This window comes from Aythya fuligula, chromosome 13 (assembly GCF_009819795.1).
Source record: "Aythya fuligula isolate bAytFul2 chromosome 13, bAytFul2.pri, whole genome shotgun sequence".
Classification (NCBI taxonomy): Eukaryota; Metazoa; Chordata; class Aves; order Anseriformes; family Anatidae; genus Aythya; species Aythya fuligula.
Window position 1 is genome coordinate 6,986,324 of NC_045571.1, and position 17,418 is coordinate 7,003,741.

The 17,418-nt window shown below is 42.9% G+C and overlaps 1 protein-coding gene across 1 annotated transcript in view; it reads left to right on the forward strand.

The window, feature by feature from the left end:
- The first annotated feature begins 16,274 nt into the window (after positions 1–16,274).
- The window catches only part of KIAA1210 (KIAA1210 ortholog), a 43,612-nt gene continuing 42,468 nt past the window's right edge, over positions 16,275–17,418 (forward strand). The window contains exon 1 of the mRNA XM_032196588.1: positions 16,275–16,459. Within this exon, the coding sequence (XP_032052479.1) occupies positions 16,398–16,459 (62 nt within the window). The 5' untranslated portion in view covers positions 16,275–16,397. The remainder of the gene's footprint in view (positions 16,460–17,418) is intronic.

Here is a 17,418-nt window from a genome sequence, read left to right on the forward strand (position 1 = left end):
TCGATACAAAGCTATTAGATTTTGTCATGTTGATTTTTAAACGTTAGAGGAATAGATGTGGAAACAGAAATTTATGTGGAGATTTTTCTTTCGTTGCTTACATTTTATTGAAGACAGAGGAGAAACCCAAACTCCAAAGCAACACCAACCCTGAATTTGACCATGAACCAGGCACTGAAGGGAGGGAGAATGCCTAGTATCCTAGAGAAACCACGCGAGGACAATTCATTCTTAGATAAAGGAGAGCCAGGAAATGCTGCCAGGATTGATAGGATCTCAAGTTATCTTCCACACGAGCACTGGTACTGCAAATTAAGTTGCCCGATTTCAAGGTTTTTTTTTTTTTTTTTTGTTGTTGTTTTTTTTTTTTTTGTTGTTTTTTAAACCTTCTAGCATATCCCAAAATATTCATATACCTCAAAATGCATGTTATTTGGGAAAAAAAAAATAACAGGTATTTAGAAATAAATGGACATAAAAAAGTTATGATACGTCACTTAGAATTATCTACATTCACAGGGCCTTTGTTATGCATTTCTTGCTAGCACATTTATTTGGCAGTACATTTCAGTGGAGCTGAGGTTCAAGTCAGAACTGAGTTGGCCCCAGCTCCAGTTAAATACCGCAGGCATTAGCTATGCCCCCACACATTTTTTTCTTACCTTTCTGTAGACAACAATAGTTCCCTCCTTGAAACCATTCTGTTAACAACATCCATGAGATGGGGCGATAAAGTGGTTCTGAGCAGTTCTCTTTGTCTTTACTGAAGAAAACAGCATTGGAACTTACAACTTTCATATCCATAAAAATCAAAGTAAGTAAGTCAACTAAACAGTTTTTAAGTATTCCTTTTTGTTTCTTTGTTTGTTAAGCAGTATAAATTTGTTAGAGATAAAGCAAAATTAACTCTACCTCAGCATTCTTCTTACTGCTCTGTTTTTGCTTTAGAAACTGTCTAATATATGTAATGAATCTTTTAGAGCATATTTTGTGCTTCTAAACAAAGCGTGCTTTGTCTGGGTTCCCTATGATACCCTTTACCTTGGCAGATGATATGGGGACCGCTGCTGCCAAGCTGGTATCTCGCTCTTCTTTTACTGACTAGTGCCAACCTATGCCAAGAAAACAGAACCCCTCCCTAATCTGCAGAGGTCCTGCAGGCCAAACATGCTTTTAATGTTGGCAGCAGACGTTGTGTTAAGCTGTTGCTGGAGTGGGTCTGTTCCAGGTACAGAGAGCAGGCACCTGGCCTAGGAATGTCCTGAATTATGTCTAGTCCTCAGATCAAAAGCACAGACTGTCTTTCTGCTGCGCTTTTTATTTTATTATATATCCATCTCCGTCACATTACTGTTTATTATTTCCGTTGCATCTTCTGACTGTCTAGCTGTGCTCCTTGCCATCCAGCTAAGTGCTAGAAGAAAGAACCCTGCGCTGTGAGGATGACTGTGCTGAAGGCTCTCAAGATCCTAGTGATACATGGCTAAACATCTGCAGCATAAAACAGCTCCAGATGAGATTTTTATTTACCAAGTTCTAGAAAAAGCCTCAAAAGTGTGTTGGAAAGGCAGGGACTGCTCAGAGGAAGAAGCCTGCTGGAGAATTTCTTTCTTCAGAAATATACTGATGTGAGCTTGCAACTCGAATCCTTTCCCTGTAGCATCACCAGCCCTGTGCTCACTTGTCGGGCTGCCAGGGCTGCGCCTTCTGGCTCAGTCATGCCGAAAAGGACCGACGGTCACCGTGACAAGAAGGCTCGCTTTGTATAGCAACCGCACCAGGGTGTGGGGGAGAAGTCTCACTACCCTTTAACTGTACGAGAAGGTCTAGGTGAGAGCTCTCGGTTTGGTCTCCTTTTTTTTGAAAGGCAGCAGATGCCAAAAACAATCTGGACAAGCTGGAGATACTTCTGGAAGAGGCAGGGACAACAAAAAAAATCAAGTCTGTATGATTCTTGCAGTGTAACAGTCTCCCTAGGAAGCACGCTGATTGACAGACAGTAAATAAAATCCCTGGCTTCCTCAAAATAACTCCTTGGATTCGGTTAGAGGTCCGATGAGCCAGGAGGTTTTTTTTTTTTTTTTTTTTTTTTTTTTTGTATGGAAAATAACTGAAATAACTGGATGACATGAAAGAAACAGCCATTCACAGAATGAGTCGAATCAGTAGTGCTGTTTCTCAGAGGGAGTAGGAACTGTTATTCTCTCTGCCCCATTGGTGTCAGGTAGGGAACTGATACCCATTTTATGTACACATGTCCTTCACAAGGCCCACGTTTTGCTTACACGAGACATTTGCTTAGCATTTCTGAGTGCACGAGCTGTCTCTGCTTGTGCCATTATATCCCTGGAGTGGGACCAGTTATTCCTCTGCCACTCTGCTGGCGTGCCACCTCTGCTACAGAGCAGGCCAGTCTGTTTCAAACTGAATTGACAACCAACTACAGCATTAATAGGCTCAGTGGTTAGAAGAAGGGAAGTATAAAAAACCAGGATGGCAGAGTTTTCTAGGTGTAAGCTTGCAGCATTTTAGTAATGGAAATACAACAAGATGGGCTCAGTGTGAGTGGCATTTCTGTGTAACTGAAATCTGCTTCTAAGACCCCCAGTTGAGTATAGAGGAGGGTGCTTTGGCTACCTTTGTTTTCTCCCCATTAGTTAGGTGGCCAAATCCACAGCAGCACAGACAAGATGAGACAAGATGGGGATGCTGAGTAAAAAGAAGGCAGCAGCAGTAGCAAGACAGATATGTGGAAGGAATATCACTTGCTTTTTTTCCAAAATCAGCTAGTTTGATTAGACACACTTCCAGGTACAAGCCAGGTTTCTGTCTGTTGCACATATGGTTTTATCTCTGGTTTTCTGATTTGATTAAATGGTTGAAGGCAGTTCAGTCATGCCTGGTTTGCACGCGCAGTTAGCTTGCCAAGCAGCCATCCAGTGGAACCCAGTTTTCAACACACGGCAGGGAAGCTTTCCCTTTGTTCCCACCCTGTCTCGTTTTCTTTGGAGCCAGTTTGTGGCGGTGGCAGGAGAAGAGCGGCAGAGGGAGCATCGTGGGCGTGAAATCCATAGCAGGCTGGAAAGGGCCACTGTGTCGCTTCCTTTGTGCTTGGTTTGCTCATACAGGCCGTGGTGTAAGAGCATGATCTCACTAACAGCTGTGTGCAGGAGTGAAGCCTTAACCACACAGCAGCTCTGATGAATTTCCTCTGATGATACAGTTCTTGTGCTTATAGGAGTGGCTCAGGTAAGGGCAAGTGTTTTCATCAAGGTAACGAGCGTTTTCATCGAGGTATGAACAAGGAGTATGCAAAGGCCCCTGCAAATCACCTCCAGGCTTTTCTACCATTTGGTCCAAATGTTTTCTTGGTAGAGCTGTTCAAAACTGTGCCTTCCCCTTCCAGCCGCCGTGCTGTGTCCTTGTGCCGTGTCCTGCAGTGATCTCTGAGTGAGCTCCTCTGCTGGACCCCCGCCATCAGCAGAACTCCTCTGATGCAGATTGAGACAGGTTTTTAGTAATTACAGCCAAGGTGTAGAGGATTGAAGAAGTGGAAGGAGGTGGCCTAGAACAATGCGTTCTGATCCCCTTGGGGTTGCGGTCACTGTGGGTGACTTTGTGTTGTCTTTTTGGTGGAAACAGAAGGAGGTTACAGATAACCTGAAGTATACCAGTGGGACCCTTTTAAACAGTCTTAGCAAAGAAAGTCTAGTGGCATTATCTGTTATTAACAGCTTAATGAAAGCGAGTTTTCTATTTGTTTTTCTCTCACGCAATATATTAAATGATAATTAGGACTCCTGCATCTTTGCAGATACATTTTATGATGAGAAATACAAATATACCCGACTCTTTCTGTTATAAAACAAATAAAACTGCAAATTTATGCAGCTGTGTATGTATACTACATGCTTTTTCTGCTACGCAAAGCCAAGTTATTTAGATTTTACATGAACCCAAATTAAATTTCTCAGTTTTCTAAAATCATTGTGGGTTGGAATACCTTTCCACTTAGGTTCTTTGCTTGTGTTTCCATCAGAGATCTGATGGAAGTTCTCTGAAATGTCTCAGATTCCTGTGACAAAAAAGATGGAGGTATGCCCAGTGCAGATCTGATGACTCAAAACTATTTGTCCTTTGGAACCCACAGCACAGGATTTTGGCTGTATTCAGGCATTTGGGAAGCAGTAACTTCTATAGACTTTTCTTAAGTCTTTCTGGGAGCCGGTAAACACAGACTTAACCCGCAAAGTTAAGTTTTGCAACTTAAGAAGTTTTACTGGCATTGGCTTCTTTGACACAGTTAATGTTTCTCTGTGCTGGAAATGTGGTTTAATTTACTGGTCAGAGAGTGTGCTGCAGACAAAAGCACAACTATGTTTTGTTTTACTAGAAAAAGATGTGGGACAGTCAAAGAAGAAATGACAAATCTTGCTTGATCCAAAGACCCATTTAGGCTCATTTGTTTAGAATCTAAATAAATTTGTTTAGAGTCCCATGGTTATGCAGAATGTTTCAAAAGAATGCACTATGTGCACGTGCAAATACTGGATGTTGCTTATTGTTTAACAGCTGGGAAAATATGTGCAAAATGAACAATACTTTGTGTAGGTGGGAGAGAACCTAGTATGTTTAATACCAGCAAACACATCTTTAATCCTTACTGCTAAAATCCACTATGACTTTGACCAGAAAGATTACTGTATCTGCTACTGTTGAAGTATGTTAGAGATTCCTTCATATATATGTATTTATTTACGTGAACTCTTTCTGTACAAACAAAGAGAAACTACACATGGGTTCAGCAAACCAGGGAGTGATTTATTTATTTATTTATTTTTCCTGAGGATTTTCAATAATCCTGATGTGTGTGCGGTGTGGTTGGTCTCAATATCTTTAGTTATATAACATAAAGGCCCTGCTGTGCTGTAAGTCACGCAGGGGGCAGAGCAGCATGACTGCAGTGCCTGCTGTACCTCAGACCGCAAGCCTGGGCGACGATACGAGGGGCTGAACTCGGTGGAAAGACTCTCGCCGATCCTAATGAGCTCTGGATATGGCCCAGACTCGAGCAGCAGTGGCTTGACTTTATTGGAATGCCACCAGCATCATGTTGAGTCATGCGCACACAGATGCATACACATCCTCTTAAAGTCTAAAATAGCTTGCAAAAGCAATGCCAATGCCACAAGCAGAGATGCCATTTGAATTTCATCAGTTTCTTCTAAATTAATTCAAAAACGTTGTGTGAGATTTTGTTACTTGACTTTGGTTTTAATGGAAATGCACTCCAATCCCCCTGGCATTCCCTCTGATAAGTTTCTAGAAAACTGCCAGTTCTGCTGCCAGTTTAAGCTTGGTCTATTGTGTAGTTTAAGCATAAAGCTACATAAATTGCTCTCCATCTGGAGAGGCTTATCTCTGTATCTTTGGTTGACAGCTCGTACGTGCAATGGAAGGAGTGCTACAGGTTGGAACTTGAAACCACCGCTTTGGCGAGCAGCAGACTCTAAGATTTGCAGCTGGTGGTATTAACAAGGATTGTTTTAACTAATGTTCCTCCCTCCTGGTTGCAAACTACTGCAGTTTCCCTGTAAATCTCATGAGAACTCCTCAGGTCATAGCTCACACAGCCAAACGGTCGTGCAAGACTCTAAGCCTTCCTCCGACCAGGCAGAACTGCCAAGATGCACACACAGCCACAGAGCTTGAAAGCAGGACCTGTAGCGATGCAGAAATTGAAATACCAAATGTTATTTTCAAAATACCCAATTGTTTAAGTCACTGCCTAGTTGTGCTGACTCAGGAGTGTTGAATTTGGGGTGGCTGTCCTACTGTAAGCTCTTAAAACTGTAGGGAGTAATGAGGATCTTATTTCACAGCTCCCCTCTAAACTGCTCCGTAAAAGGCTGTGGGGGAAAACAGAGGTTAGTGCACATACTTTTATTTTGCTTACAACTTTGATGCCCTCCCTAGGGCTAACGTCAGCGAAATGGTATGTCAAGGAGTTAGCCTCTTGTGCTTTCACTGCCATTCTTTGGATTTTCGTCTGCTCTTCCAGCCGTTTCTTCTTCCTGCTGAACATACAGCTCTTAAATTCAACTGATGCTTACAAATAAGACAAGGCTGTTATCGTTCACAGAAATCTGTTAAATATAATCCCTATAATTAGCCAGAAAATATTACAGTAGTTTGCAGTCGAGTGTGTCTTTTCCTTTCTCCCAGTTTACCCGTTGCAGGAGCAGCTTTGTGTTCCAGTAGGGTAAGCGGGAAGGACACCTGCCAGCACCAAAGGCATTCAGGCTGCTGCAGTTTGGCTGATTCCTTGCCCGTATTTGCTCTTTTGAGTGCCAAAACTTTTTTTTTTTTTTTTTTTTTTTTTTTTTTTTTTTTAATAATAAGAGTTCCTAGCTTATTTAGAGTTGTAGCCCATACTGTGTGACCTGGGGACGTTTGCCTCACCCTAGCCCATGGTACTTGGCAAACCAGCATCTTTTCCCAGGCCTGCTGCTGACTCGCAGGCAGATAACAGGGGTCTGAAGCTCTTCCTCACCTGCCAGGATAAAACCTATCCCTCCGGTTCAAGAAGCTCTTCGTATATTCCTAAGCACTGGTAATGACGGGCAGGGGAAGGTTTACAAAAGAGGCATTTCTCAACCTGCTTTCTGTCAAAGCAGGGCCAGGATTTCTGAGTTCTGAATTTGCCCTCTGCTTTTTTGTGTGGCACATTTCATTACCGCAGTGGGAAGAAGTGAAAGGGTGAGGGAAAGAAAGCTAGCTGTGTGGTTGGCATGGCATTTGAGAAATGGTCCGTGAGCTTCTCTGTAAATTTCAACTGTAGTCCCATATATATGGTGTAATTATCCAGGAACATGCTACAAGCTGGGAGTATGTATGAGCATGCTTCCTCGCTTTTTTTTTTTTTGGTCTTTTCCAAGCTATACATTTTGTTTGAGTCTGCCAGGAAATGATTTAGCTCCTCATGGGGAGGTTGTGGATGTATATAACTAACTCTTTAAATCGTATTTAAAAAAGGGAGATAGGAGCCTGCTGTTAGTAGAGAACAGGCATGGAAAGCCTCCTGTGCATGGGGAAAGCAGCCACCTGGAGGTGCCATTTCAGCACAGCTCTGCGTGCTGTCGGGATGGCAGTTCTTTTCAAAATTCTTCATTCATTCTTTGCAGATATATTATGAAAGACCATATTTACAGATGCATAGAGCTTTTAAGTTTTAAAGATTTTGGTCCTTTGAAAGAGACTTAGCATGTGGTTATTCCACGTCAGAGCACATTTCAAAACCACAATGTATTTGCTTCCTCTTAAGAGCTCAAGAGCACTAATGATACTGTGAGCAGAAGCACGTGAGGCTGTTTCTGTACGTATTGTTAACTACTAGCATGTACTTCTTCAAGCAGTGATTTTTTTTTTTGAATGCTCCTTTTCTCTTTTGAGGATCTAGCTTTTGTACATTATCACTTTGTTGCTACTGTGATGTCTGAAGAGAAGATTTAATGAGTGTTAAACTCCTAAAGCTGTGGATTCTGCAATAATTAAAAATGCTATCTCATTGTACAAGAAAATATATTAAAATATTAAGATTCTTAAAATAAATCAGCTTAGAGCAAGAAATCTGAGTCAAGGAAAGTCTATCACTTATCTCAGAAGTTCTTGCTTTAGTTGATTTGTTAAGCTCCTAGACTATGCAAATGGGTTTATGTTATCTTTTTAATGAAGAGCAGTGTAAAACCATGTTAAATAGAGGGGAAGAGAAAAAAGAGAGTGAGCCAGCCTTGATTATTGTAATGAGCCTGAAGAAACTGTGTTATAAACAATGTCACCACAGTTTTTGTGGAAGTGAAAAGGAGAAACAAAAGGAATATGAGAAATGCGAGTGCTCTGATTCTGGTGATTACATTTCTTCTTCTCTGCTGGCCCTCCACCTGTGGCCATCACTGCTGCTCTTCGTTCTGCAGTTACCAGAGGTGTAAAAGCTTTGGCTCTACCATGAGCTGCACAGCATCAGCAGTCATGTGGCCTCCGTCCTCCAAAGGAGAAACCGGTCAGATTTTGGAGGTGGTGTAGTTCTGGTGAAAGGGGCATTACATGTGTAGTGTATCTGGGACTCTTCAGAGCTGATGTATTTGCTCTTTTTGACAGCCTCTGATCAGAACAAAAGCTTCAGCATATTAACATTTTTAGCAGTAGTTGTTGACAACATTCAATGACATTTCCATAGGATTTTTTTTAATATTATTATTTTTATTAACATCTTATTATATTTAGCAATTACATATGAATTTGCAATGAAAGAACTTTGCACAATCTAGGAGAAAAATTCAGATCCCATTACTGCTGTACCTGCCTCAGTTAAATACTGAATCTCATCCACAGTGAGAAAATATTACAACATTGGTATTCTGTAACTGAGAAGGCAGTGCAAAGCCATTTTCCATCTCGTAACCTAACTCAGCAACCTTTTGTAGCTTTTAAATACTACCCAGTCTGTAATTCACATTATGTGTAAGTATTCCTTAATGAACGGAGGTCTTGCGTAGCATTTCTGTGTCCAACTGTAGCTGAATGCAAACCAAGCGTAGCTTTCAGCTTCACACTAGCTCATCTGCAGGCGGTGCAGAGTCCCTTGAGGGCTCGAGGAGTCCCACACCGGGCAGTATTGGCTGTATTGCCCTCTGGGCTCTGTTCAGTACCAGTAATGCTTCAGGCTGGTGTTTCACTGGATGGAAACTATTGCAATGGCAGGAGTCTGGGAGCCAGGAGTCAGCACGTGAAGTGATGCCAGCGGACCTCAGGGGTGTGGTGTCTGAAGGCCAGCAACAGGGCTGGAGTTTCCCAGTCCCCCTGGTAGGGCAGAAAGACACTAAAGCAGCGGACTTCAGTTTGTCGTGACTCTTAACTAGCTTTTTCAGCTCCCGTGGGTCCTGTGGTGATAGAGGACCCATCAGCTCAGCGTGTTGCCCAGCCCTGTGGTTGTGCCCTTCGGAGTGGGAAGGACCAAGCAGAGATCCAACCTAAGCATGTGGTTAAGTGACTCAGTGACTCAGAACTGTAGCCTATTCAACAGTTTTAGGTAAATTTCTTCTTCAATTAGCATATTTCCTGTGTCTAGATATTTATTAGATTTGTTTTTCTCCTTCTCATTATGATGGGACCAGTGCCAACATGTTTAAGAGACCATCGGGAGCAAACTGGATATTTAAAGATTCCCTGAACGAGTGATGTGTCACATTGCTGTGTAAGGACTCTGCTGGGGTATGGGACTGTTCTGGTGAAATTGGCTCAAGATGGGGTGTATTTTATTATGTGATGATTTTAAAGCTCTGGACAGGCTGGGCCAAATCGTGAGGTGGAGCCATCGATTTCTAATTTAACCCAGCATTTTGATGCCGGTGATTCTGTAAGAGTTCCCACAGCTGAAGGCTGGCTAGTGAACTTAAAGTTATCTTAGATATTTATAGGGTGCCTATTCTTGTAGGGGCTCTCTGGCTGTCCTTATTGAGTGAGGGAGGATGGGAAAAGACTCTAAAAGACTGTTCCAGGCACCAGGAACTTTGGGTTCAGTTGCAGTTTATGGCTTCTGGAATAGTCACTGAGTTACTCAGCCTCAGTTCTCCCAGATGTATCTGCAGCAGGGAGTAACACTCCGTTCTGTGCGGAGGGACACAGCTCTGGTGCCTGTGATTAATCTTGCAGATATCAAGTGGTGGGAGTAAATTTGTTGTTACTCAATACATTCTACTTATTTTGCAGGCTGTGAAATGAAACAGATACTGCGTTCGTGCCTTTGTACAAAGGAAAGCTAACAAAGAAAGAGATGTTACCGTTGCCTACTAATTTGAGTTAAATGTCAACAGTATGCAGTTTTGACTTGTATTTTTCTGTTCATTTCCCTTTGGAGCAATAAAGCCTGCAGGCAGGACGTTCTGGGACCTCACTGCCATTCTCTGAAGGTTAATGGTCATTTTATCTTTAGCCTTGTGTTTGCAGGCACTGGAGTCAGACAGCCCTTTCCTCAGAACTGTGCTTCCGTGATTTCCCGTATTATTACTCCAGCTGACAGCCAGGGAGATGGGATCTGAGATGACCTTCACTTTTCAATTTTTATTTCGGTGGCAATAGAAATTCAGGATGCTGATGGTTTTAGGAATATTTTTCCAGATGTGCGAGTCCCTGGTTCTCGTCTTGCTTATACCTGTGCAAACAAATCAGGAGTAATTCTGTTGGAGAGGTGGGCCAACATTAGTGCAAAACTAATATACATGGGAAGTCATTAAACTTGATTGCTATTCGCAGCACAAGCATTACTGGCAGTGTAGGTCTAATCTGTCTCCAAGGGAGCTTGGAGTGTTGCAAGGACATTGACTGGATCTATCCCTAGAGGGGAATTTGGGAAGAATGGGGTGTGGAGAACTCAATTCCTTATTCAAGTCGTCTCAGGATATTTGTTTAGACTCGGTAACTGTTACCTCTGATGTTCGACATCTAGACTAGGCAATGATCCATGTGCCTGTAGCTACGTAGTGTTCTCACGTTTCTTTCCAGATGGTCTTGCATATTGGTGCCTGCCTGGACACCAAGAAGGAAAAGTTGTGTTGTTGGAACCTAATGTTTTTTAACATGGTATTTTCTTAAGCCAGAACGGGTAGAAATAGAGCTCCTTTGTTCAGCTTCTGCGCTACCCAAACTTAGACAAAAGAACTACAGTTTCCCTGTATATAAAATATTGACCGTGCTCATATTTTCACAGGAAATACCAAGCTCTTCCACTGTGTCAAAAAATAAAAATCTGCTTTTCATTCAGACTCATTAAAATTTTAGAATTGAGATTTATGATCTTGGATGGAAAAAAGCAGATACATGAGAAGCAGCACATGGCTATATTGTCTATGCATACACGGATACCATTAGTTTCTCTATAAATAATGGCATGTTTACATGCAAATCAGTTGTAAATTTGTAAAATGTCAAACAAACACTTCTCTGTGTTATTTGTTTGGCAGTTGATGTTTTCTGACACTGAAGTCTGAGGTTATATTTGTGATTCTGCTGCAAATCTAGGGGAAATCACCTTTGGAATGACCCATGGTCTGACCTTCATCTCCAGATAATCCAGGAAGAGCTTGTAGTTGTGAGGACACAAAGGAGGCACAGAAAAGAGAGGACAGATTTAGCGTACCGGTATCTTTTTTTGCCATATTTCAGTAGTGCACTGGGTACACCATACTGAAGTTTATCTTCACTCCTTCCTCAGAGGTAAAGATAACATGCTAGTGGTAAGCCGTTAGAAACCGTTCATACTCGGAATTAGCAAATGCTAGAATCAAAGAGATTATATGTATTGCTGCTTCCTTTGAAATGTTCGTCTTATTGAAGGAGATTGCAGAAAGACATCTAGCAGGGAACAAAAGCAACGACAACAAAAATCCCCCAAATCCCAGGCATTGCACACCGAGTGTAAAACCAGACATAATTAGATCAACATACAGTAATTAGACTCCAGAGCAAGTATCATGGCCAATTCTTCAGGCTCACACGCATGAATAAAAAGCTGATACAGGGCACAGTTAGAGGCCCCTGGCTATACTCTACTTTCAGAGATAGGAGGAAAATGAGGGTCAAAGCCTAATATTAATCACAGATGGATGTATAAACTCAGAAAGGCAGAAATCCTCTTATCTCCATTTCTTTGTTTTCTGCAGCGTTCTGTGTTTGATTCCAGCCCGGTTTGTTTACAGCTCTGATAGTGCAGCTTTTACAGTAATGCATATTCAGTTGTTTCTTTATTACTGAAGGGTTTTCACTGAAACTCCCCAACCCAGGCCCATTTGCCAGCCCAGGAATCTGACTTGTAAGAAAGCTAAATCTGTTTCTGCTTCAGGAAGGTGTTCCCTGATAGTCACATTTATGTTAGCACACAGTTAAACAATCCATGTGCCAAATGCAGAGAGAATTGCGGTATGAAGTGGCTTTCAATATTATGGTTTGATTTCTGTGCAGGATTTATTACAGGTTATAATGGAAGGAATGCTCTACATGCAGGTCAGCTGGAACGGCACAGCTTTAGAAATACTTAGGCATGATCAAGTGCAGCATAACATTTAGTCTGAAAGTTCTCAATGAACCTAGCCTTCATTGCTTAATGGTAACGGCACGAGAACTGGAAACTAGTCTTGGATTTTGCTGGATTTGTCCCAAATGCCTCATTTGGTGTCCAGACACTGACTGGCTTGCTTATTCAGAGTTAAACAAATAAACTGAAAAATCATTTTTTTGAGAACTCGCAGCCCTGCCCTGGAAGGAGGGGAGGCACCGTGCAGCTGCATGGCTCCAGCTGTGCGGAGGGATGCAGGAGGGCATGTGGTGCTCGGGCTGGCCGTAGCAGGGAATAGTGGCAAGAGGCAAAATGGGCTGCTGAAGTTTATCCAGCCCCATCCCCTCTCCTCCTAGCAAATGCCTCGCCCCAGCTCAAGAACTGCTGCACAGTTTGCAAGGGCAGGGCTGCAAAAGGCTCATGCACTGTGTGCAGAGCTCCATGGCCTGGAGTTTTTGTGGGGACCCCAGGAAACCGAAGTGTGCCTTGTGATGAAGGAAGTCAATTCAGAGACCCCAAAATGTACTGGAAATTTGCAATGTTATGGCCTATCAGTTTTGGGTAGGATTTCCATTCCTACCCCTGCATTTGTGTGGTGAAAAATCCACAGGAAACTTTTGTCTTTCTCTGAAAATAGGCTAAAAAAAAAAACAATTATCTGACAGCCATGTTTAAACAGTTTGTGAATTGTGTATTTTCACAGCTGCATGACGTCTGGGCCATCTCTACTGCTTTGCACTGCACACAAGTCCTCGTTCCACTCAGGCCAGTTTCGAGTGGGTATTTGAGAAGTGTGAAGTGTTTGCTGCCAGAGAGCTGGGAAGCGAGGACGTGGTCAGCCCTTGGAGGTCTGGCTGCAAGAGGCAGCAAGTAAAGCAGTAGATCTGATGGACATGAAACATATTTTGAATAGCTGGTGGTGTGTGTAGCTCCTGACACCTCTGCTGTCGGGTGTGTGCCCCGTGTATGTGTGTAGGAAGTGTCTGTGGCAACAGGCCAGTGCCTTCAGCTCAGTTTGAGTTTCCCCTGTTGGATTACTCATTGCTGTTGGTTACCTACTTTGAAGAGGTCTCTCCTGCAGTGGCCCAGGTGAAAGTGCCCGTGAAACAAGTAACTCGCTGATTTTATGAGCTGTATTTTAGTGCAAGCGTTTCCCAGTGATCGGGTTGCGGGGCCTTGCTCAGACTTGCCTCTGGAGGAACTAACAAACCCAGAAAGTTTGACAGGCGCTGGGAGCTCTGCCGCTGCCTTTCCATCCCTGCTGGTACCCTGAGGACAGGCAGCTTGCCACCTGGGCCTCTTGCTCTGCCTGCAGACTTGGAAGACAAAGCGAGGCAGATTTGAAAGTACAGTGGTAACAGAGGGTGGTGAGAATGTTGGGCTGTGGAGGGAGAGCAATGACAGTGAGTGTGAAGAAGTCAAGGGGTACAGGCCATAATTTTCAAGTCAAAGTGGGTCCAGAATGGCCCATTTCAGTCAAGCCAAGCCACAAACTTTAGAGGAAATCCAGATCTGATTCAGCATCCAAGTGTCTGAACTTGCTCTCTTTCCTATCTTTAAAGAGCCATCGTTGCTTTGCCAAGGTCTGTATACTGTGGTTATTTGGTGTTCATCTAGTTTCCAAGCTGAAAACAGCTTTAATTAATTAACTGGCAGTAGAGCAGCCCTCTCATTTAGCACTTAACAAGCAGGGAGCTAATGGCAGCTCAGCTCCTGTTTGGCTGTAAGGCCTGTATCAGCATCGCATAACTGCTTACTTGCGCTGATTTACCTCTGGACTTGGGGCCATGATGTTTATCGACATCTAAGAGCTCGGATCTATCCCCAGAAAACTCAGTGTGGGGCTATTTGGAGCTGGGCTAGCGATGAAAAATCAGAGAAATGCTACCATGAAGTGGCTTGGAGACTGATATGGAGATAGAGAATCAAAAAGGATTAAATCCCGAGGTGGAGTAATTATTTTTAATGACTGTTTACCAGTGCTTCTTGGAAAGTAAGGATCTTTCTAAATGTGTGTGGTGAAACTGCCAGTTCCTGGGAACAGGACTATGTTTGACCTAAATGAAAACCAACAGCTGAGGATTTGCATGTTCAAGTAACTTCAAGACAAAACCAAATACATGAAAGACAAAAGAATAATGAAAAGAAACATTCTGAACACAAACCATCTCAGGTGGTTAGGAGGCAGGGAATCTGCTTCATGTTAGCAAAAAATAGAATCCTTTGAAGCTTGAGGGCCTTATTCTACACCAGTTAAAAGGACAAAATTCTCCCAAAGCCATCAGGATTACATCCTTCCACTGGTTTTAGGATTGGGCCTTCCCACTAGAAAGCTACTTGATCTTTCTTGCTTTTAAATACAAACTTGATTTTCCAATGAGGTTTCCTTCATTTCTTGCTATTAAAGTTTCTTTTGGCAGCATTTTCTGAACTAAGTGGCAGGCAGATTTCAGATGCAGTCCTCCATCCAAGGTTTTGTGCACCAAGCCAGTGAGAACGCTTCCCCAGGGGTCTCTGGGAATTCCGTTCTGGTGGTTGTTACCCTAGAACCAGTCTTGGTTTTGACTTTTTTCCTTTGGACTTCCTCTGATGAGTGGAGATTAACATAATCCAGCTAGCCTTTGCCTCTCAGGATGAGGAGTTCAGTGTGGAGCCATTGTGACAAATGCAATAATTCAGGCTGACAGTAAAACTCACCTGGATAAAACTTCAGCTGTGGTTTTGTGTCTTTTCCAAAGAGAAGCCACATCTTGAGGTCAGGTTTGATTCCCAGTTCTTCTGTGGATGGCATTGAAGTTGGCTGCTTGTAGAAGGTTTCTCTTTTCTGCTAAGTGCAAAGCTAGACTAGAGTATTATTGGTTTCTGCTTGTGATGGCCCTTGCACTTGATGTCAATTATTATTTGTGTCACAGCTTTCCTTTACATAGCAGGTGTTAATAAAGAAATGGAGATGTCCATTCAGAGATGGTGAAGTTCTGCACCATTAGAAAACTGCTGTAGCATGAGGCAGTTCTGGGACTCTGTGCCAGAGGTGCAGTCCTCAGACTTCTAAGGGAAATGTTTTAAAATGTTTTTCATAATATTCTGGAAGAACTAATCCACCGTAGATCTGGTCTTGCTACTTAATTTGCAAAAGGACCTGATGTCGAAGTACTTGTAAGATATTCCTTACTGGCTTGCCAGACCCAACTATTCAAATATTATCTACTAGCCGAGAATAAATGCGGTATTCTACTGATCTTTTATAGCACTCAGCATAAATCTTCTGTAGCAATGAGAGTTATGAACTAACTACATTCAAGCACACGTGTGTGTGTTTTTTTTTAAATCAAGAGCAGAGATCCTTCCAGGCAGTGCGGCTCCAGGAGCTGACACCACTACTGGTGCTGACTGGTGCACCCTGGCTGCTGCGGGCAGCGCGATGTGCGGTGCCTCACCTCTGCTTGCACCTCACCAGGGCCACTGGCTGCCTGGGGATTGCCACATGGGTTGAATGTGGTGTGATGCCAGAAACGGGTGCAGCTATGCTGTCCTGGGGCTTGGATATCCCAGGGCTGTGTTCCCAGCATTAAACCATGGCTGTTTTCCTCCTTTGCTGCCCAGTGAGGACCTCCTGAGTTGTAGCAGTGAGTACCAACGTTACATGTATCACCGCGGGGCATCACAGGGCAGTATTTTTCTAACAGGGGTGTCCTGGCTACTTGAAACTCCAGAGCTTCTCTCCTGACCTTGCAATATTGCATGGACTTAGGTTTTTCTTCTGTTAATGTGCAGAGTAGCATGTTAGAATAGGTTGTGATTTACAGTGAGATGGGATAATGCCTGTTCTGGAAGGTCCTGCGCACCCCTTGTGTGCTGGAGAATGCTGGCGGTTTTGAGTGGTTATTTCAGAGACGTTGCAATGCTTTCTGTAGCCTCTCTGTTTAAAAAATAACAGCAATGATACAATGTCCTCGGGGCTTCTTCGCCTCCTAATTACAACCAAGCCTCTCATTAGTCCCGCGGGGAGACAGAATCAAATGCCATGTGGTATTTTACACTTAGGATGCTGTGCTTACCACGAGCTGGAAGGAGGCAGGAAAAGGGGGAGTTAACAATTCATAACCATTTATGGAGCAGGCACAGCCCTCCTTGGACCCAGTTCAGCAGAGTCTGAGGGCCTCAGATCAGGAACTTTATCTGGCTAGTAATTGCATCGGCATGCTGCCTTCCTTGTGTGCAGGGGGGGGCATTTGGTGAGCAGGAGACGAAGCTGCAGAGTCCTTGTGCCAGCACAAGGATGAATTAAATGCACGCACGCCTCCAGGGAAGGACCATGGCTGGATTCTACAGTTGCCTGAAAAGTAAAAAGTAAGTGCCATGCTGAGCCCTCCCCTCCACCTTTCCACAGCGAGCTGACTCCGGTGGGTGCTTGGGAATTCCTCCCTCCTGTATTTCAGCAGCAGCACTGCACACGGTGCTCGTGCCTTGTGACTGATGTGCCATTCGGAGTATAAAGTGCAAAAAATCAACTCGAACTGAACTAACAAATGATGAAAATCGGTCATGCTTTTTTTCCTTCACAGATATGTGTGTGTATATATATATATATATGTATGTCCAGTGGCAAACACAAAATACTGAAAAGGATATTAAGAACCTTTTACTGTCTCATTATAGCAAAAGGAAAAACGTCCTCTTCTTTATTGATTAGCTACATTGTGTATGTTGAACAAATAATGAGAAATACAGAAATGCAGGTTGGCTTTTAAAAATGTTCAGCTAGAAATCTGGCATTAAATGTTCTCTGAGAACTCGATATGCTCAGTTTTTTGTATAAGCAACCTGAGGTGTGCTCTGTAATTGCTCCCCATTGAGAGATTTGATTTTATTTAAAGTAAATATTTTTGATTGCTTCACTATCATGTTCTGTGGGAGAGCTATAAAGGGAGAAGAGGATGGGGCAATGCATGTTCGTATTTGTGCTTTAAACCACTGTCAATACAGCTTTTGTTTTTCCTTGGATGTTCTCTCTGCTAAGGAATGGAACAAAATTTTCTCTGCAAAAAAACGAGCAGTGGTTTTTGGTGACAATTTGCATCAGTGGACTGTAGAGGGCTCTGTTCTTGCATACAGTACGGGATTACAGAAAGTGCAAATTCAAAGGCAAACAAAATTGTATCTTGAGGCTTCAGATATGAATGATGATAGCAAAAAGTATGGATGAAATCTTGGTTAGCAAGGGAAAAAAGTGCCAGTTCAATAGTGAAGCTGACAATTCCTTCTTTCTCTTTTTCCCTCTTCTAACTGTTGGATCCCTTGTGTCAACA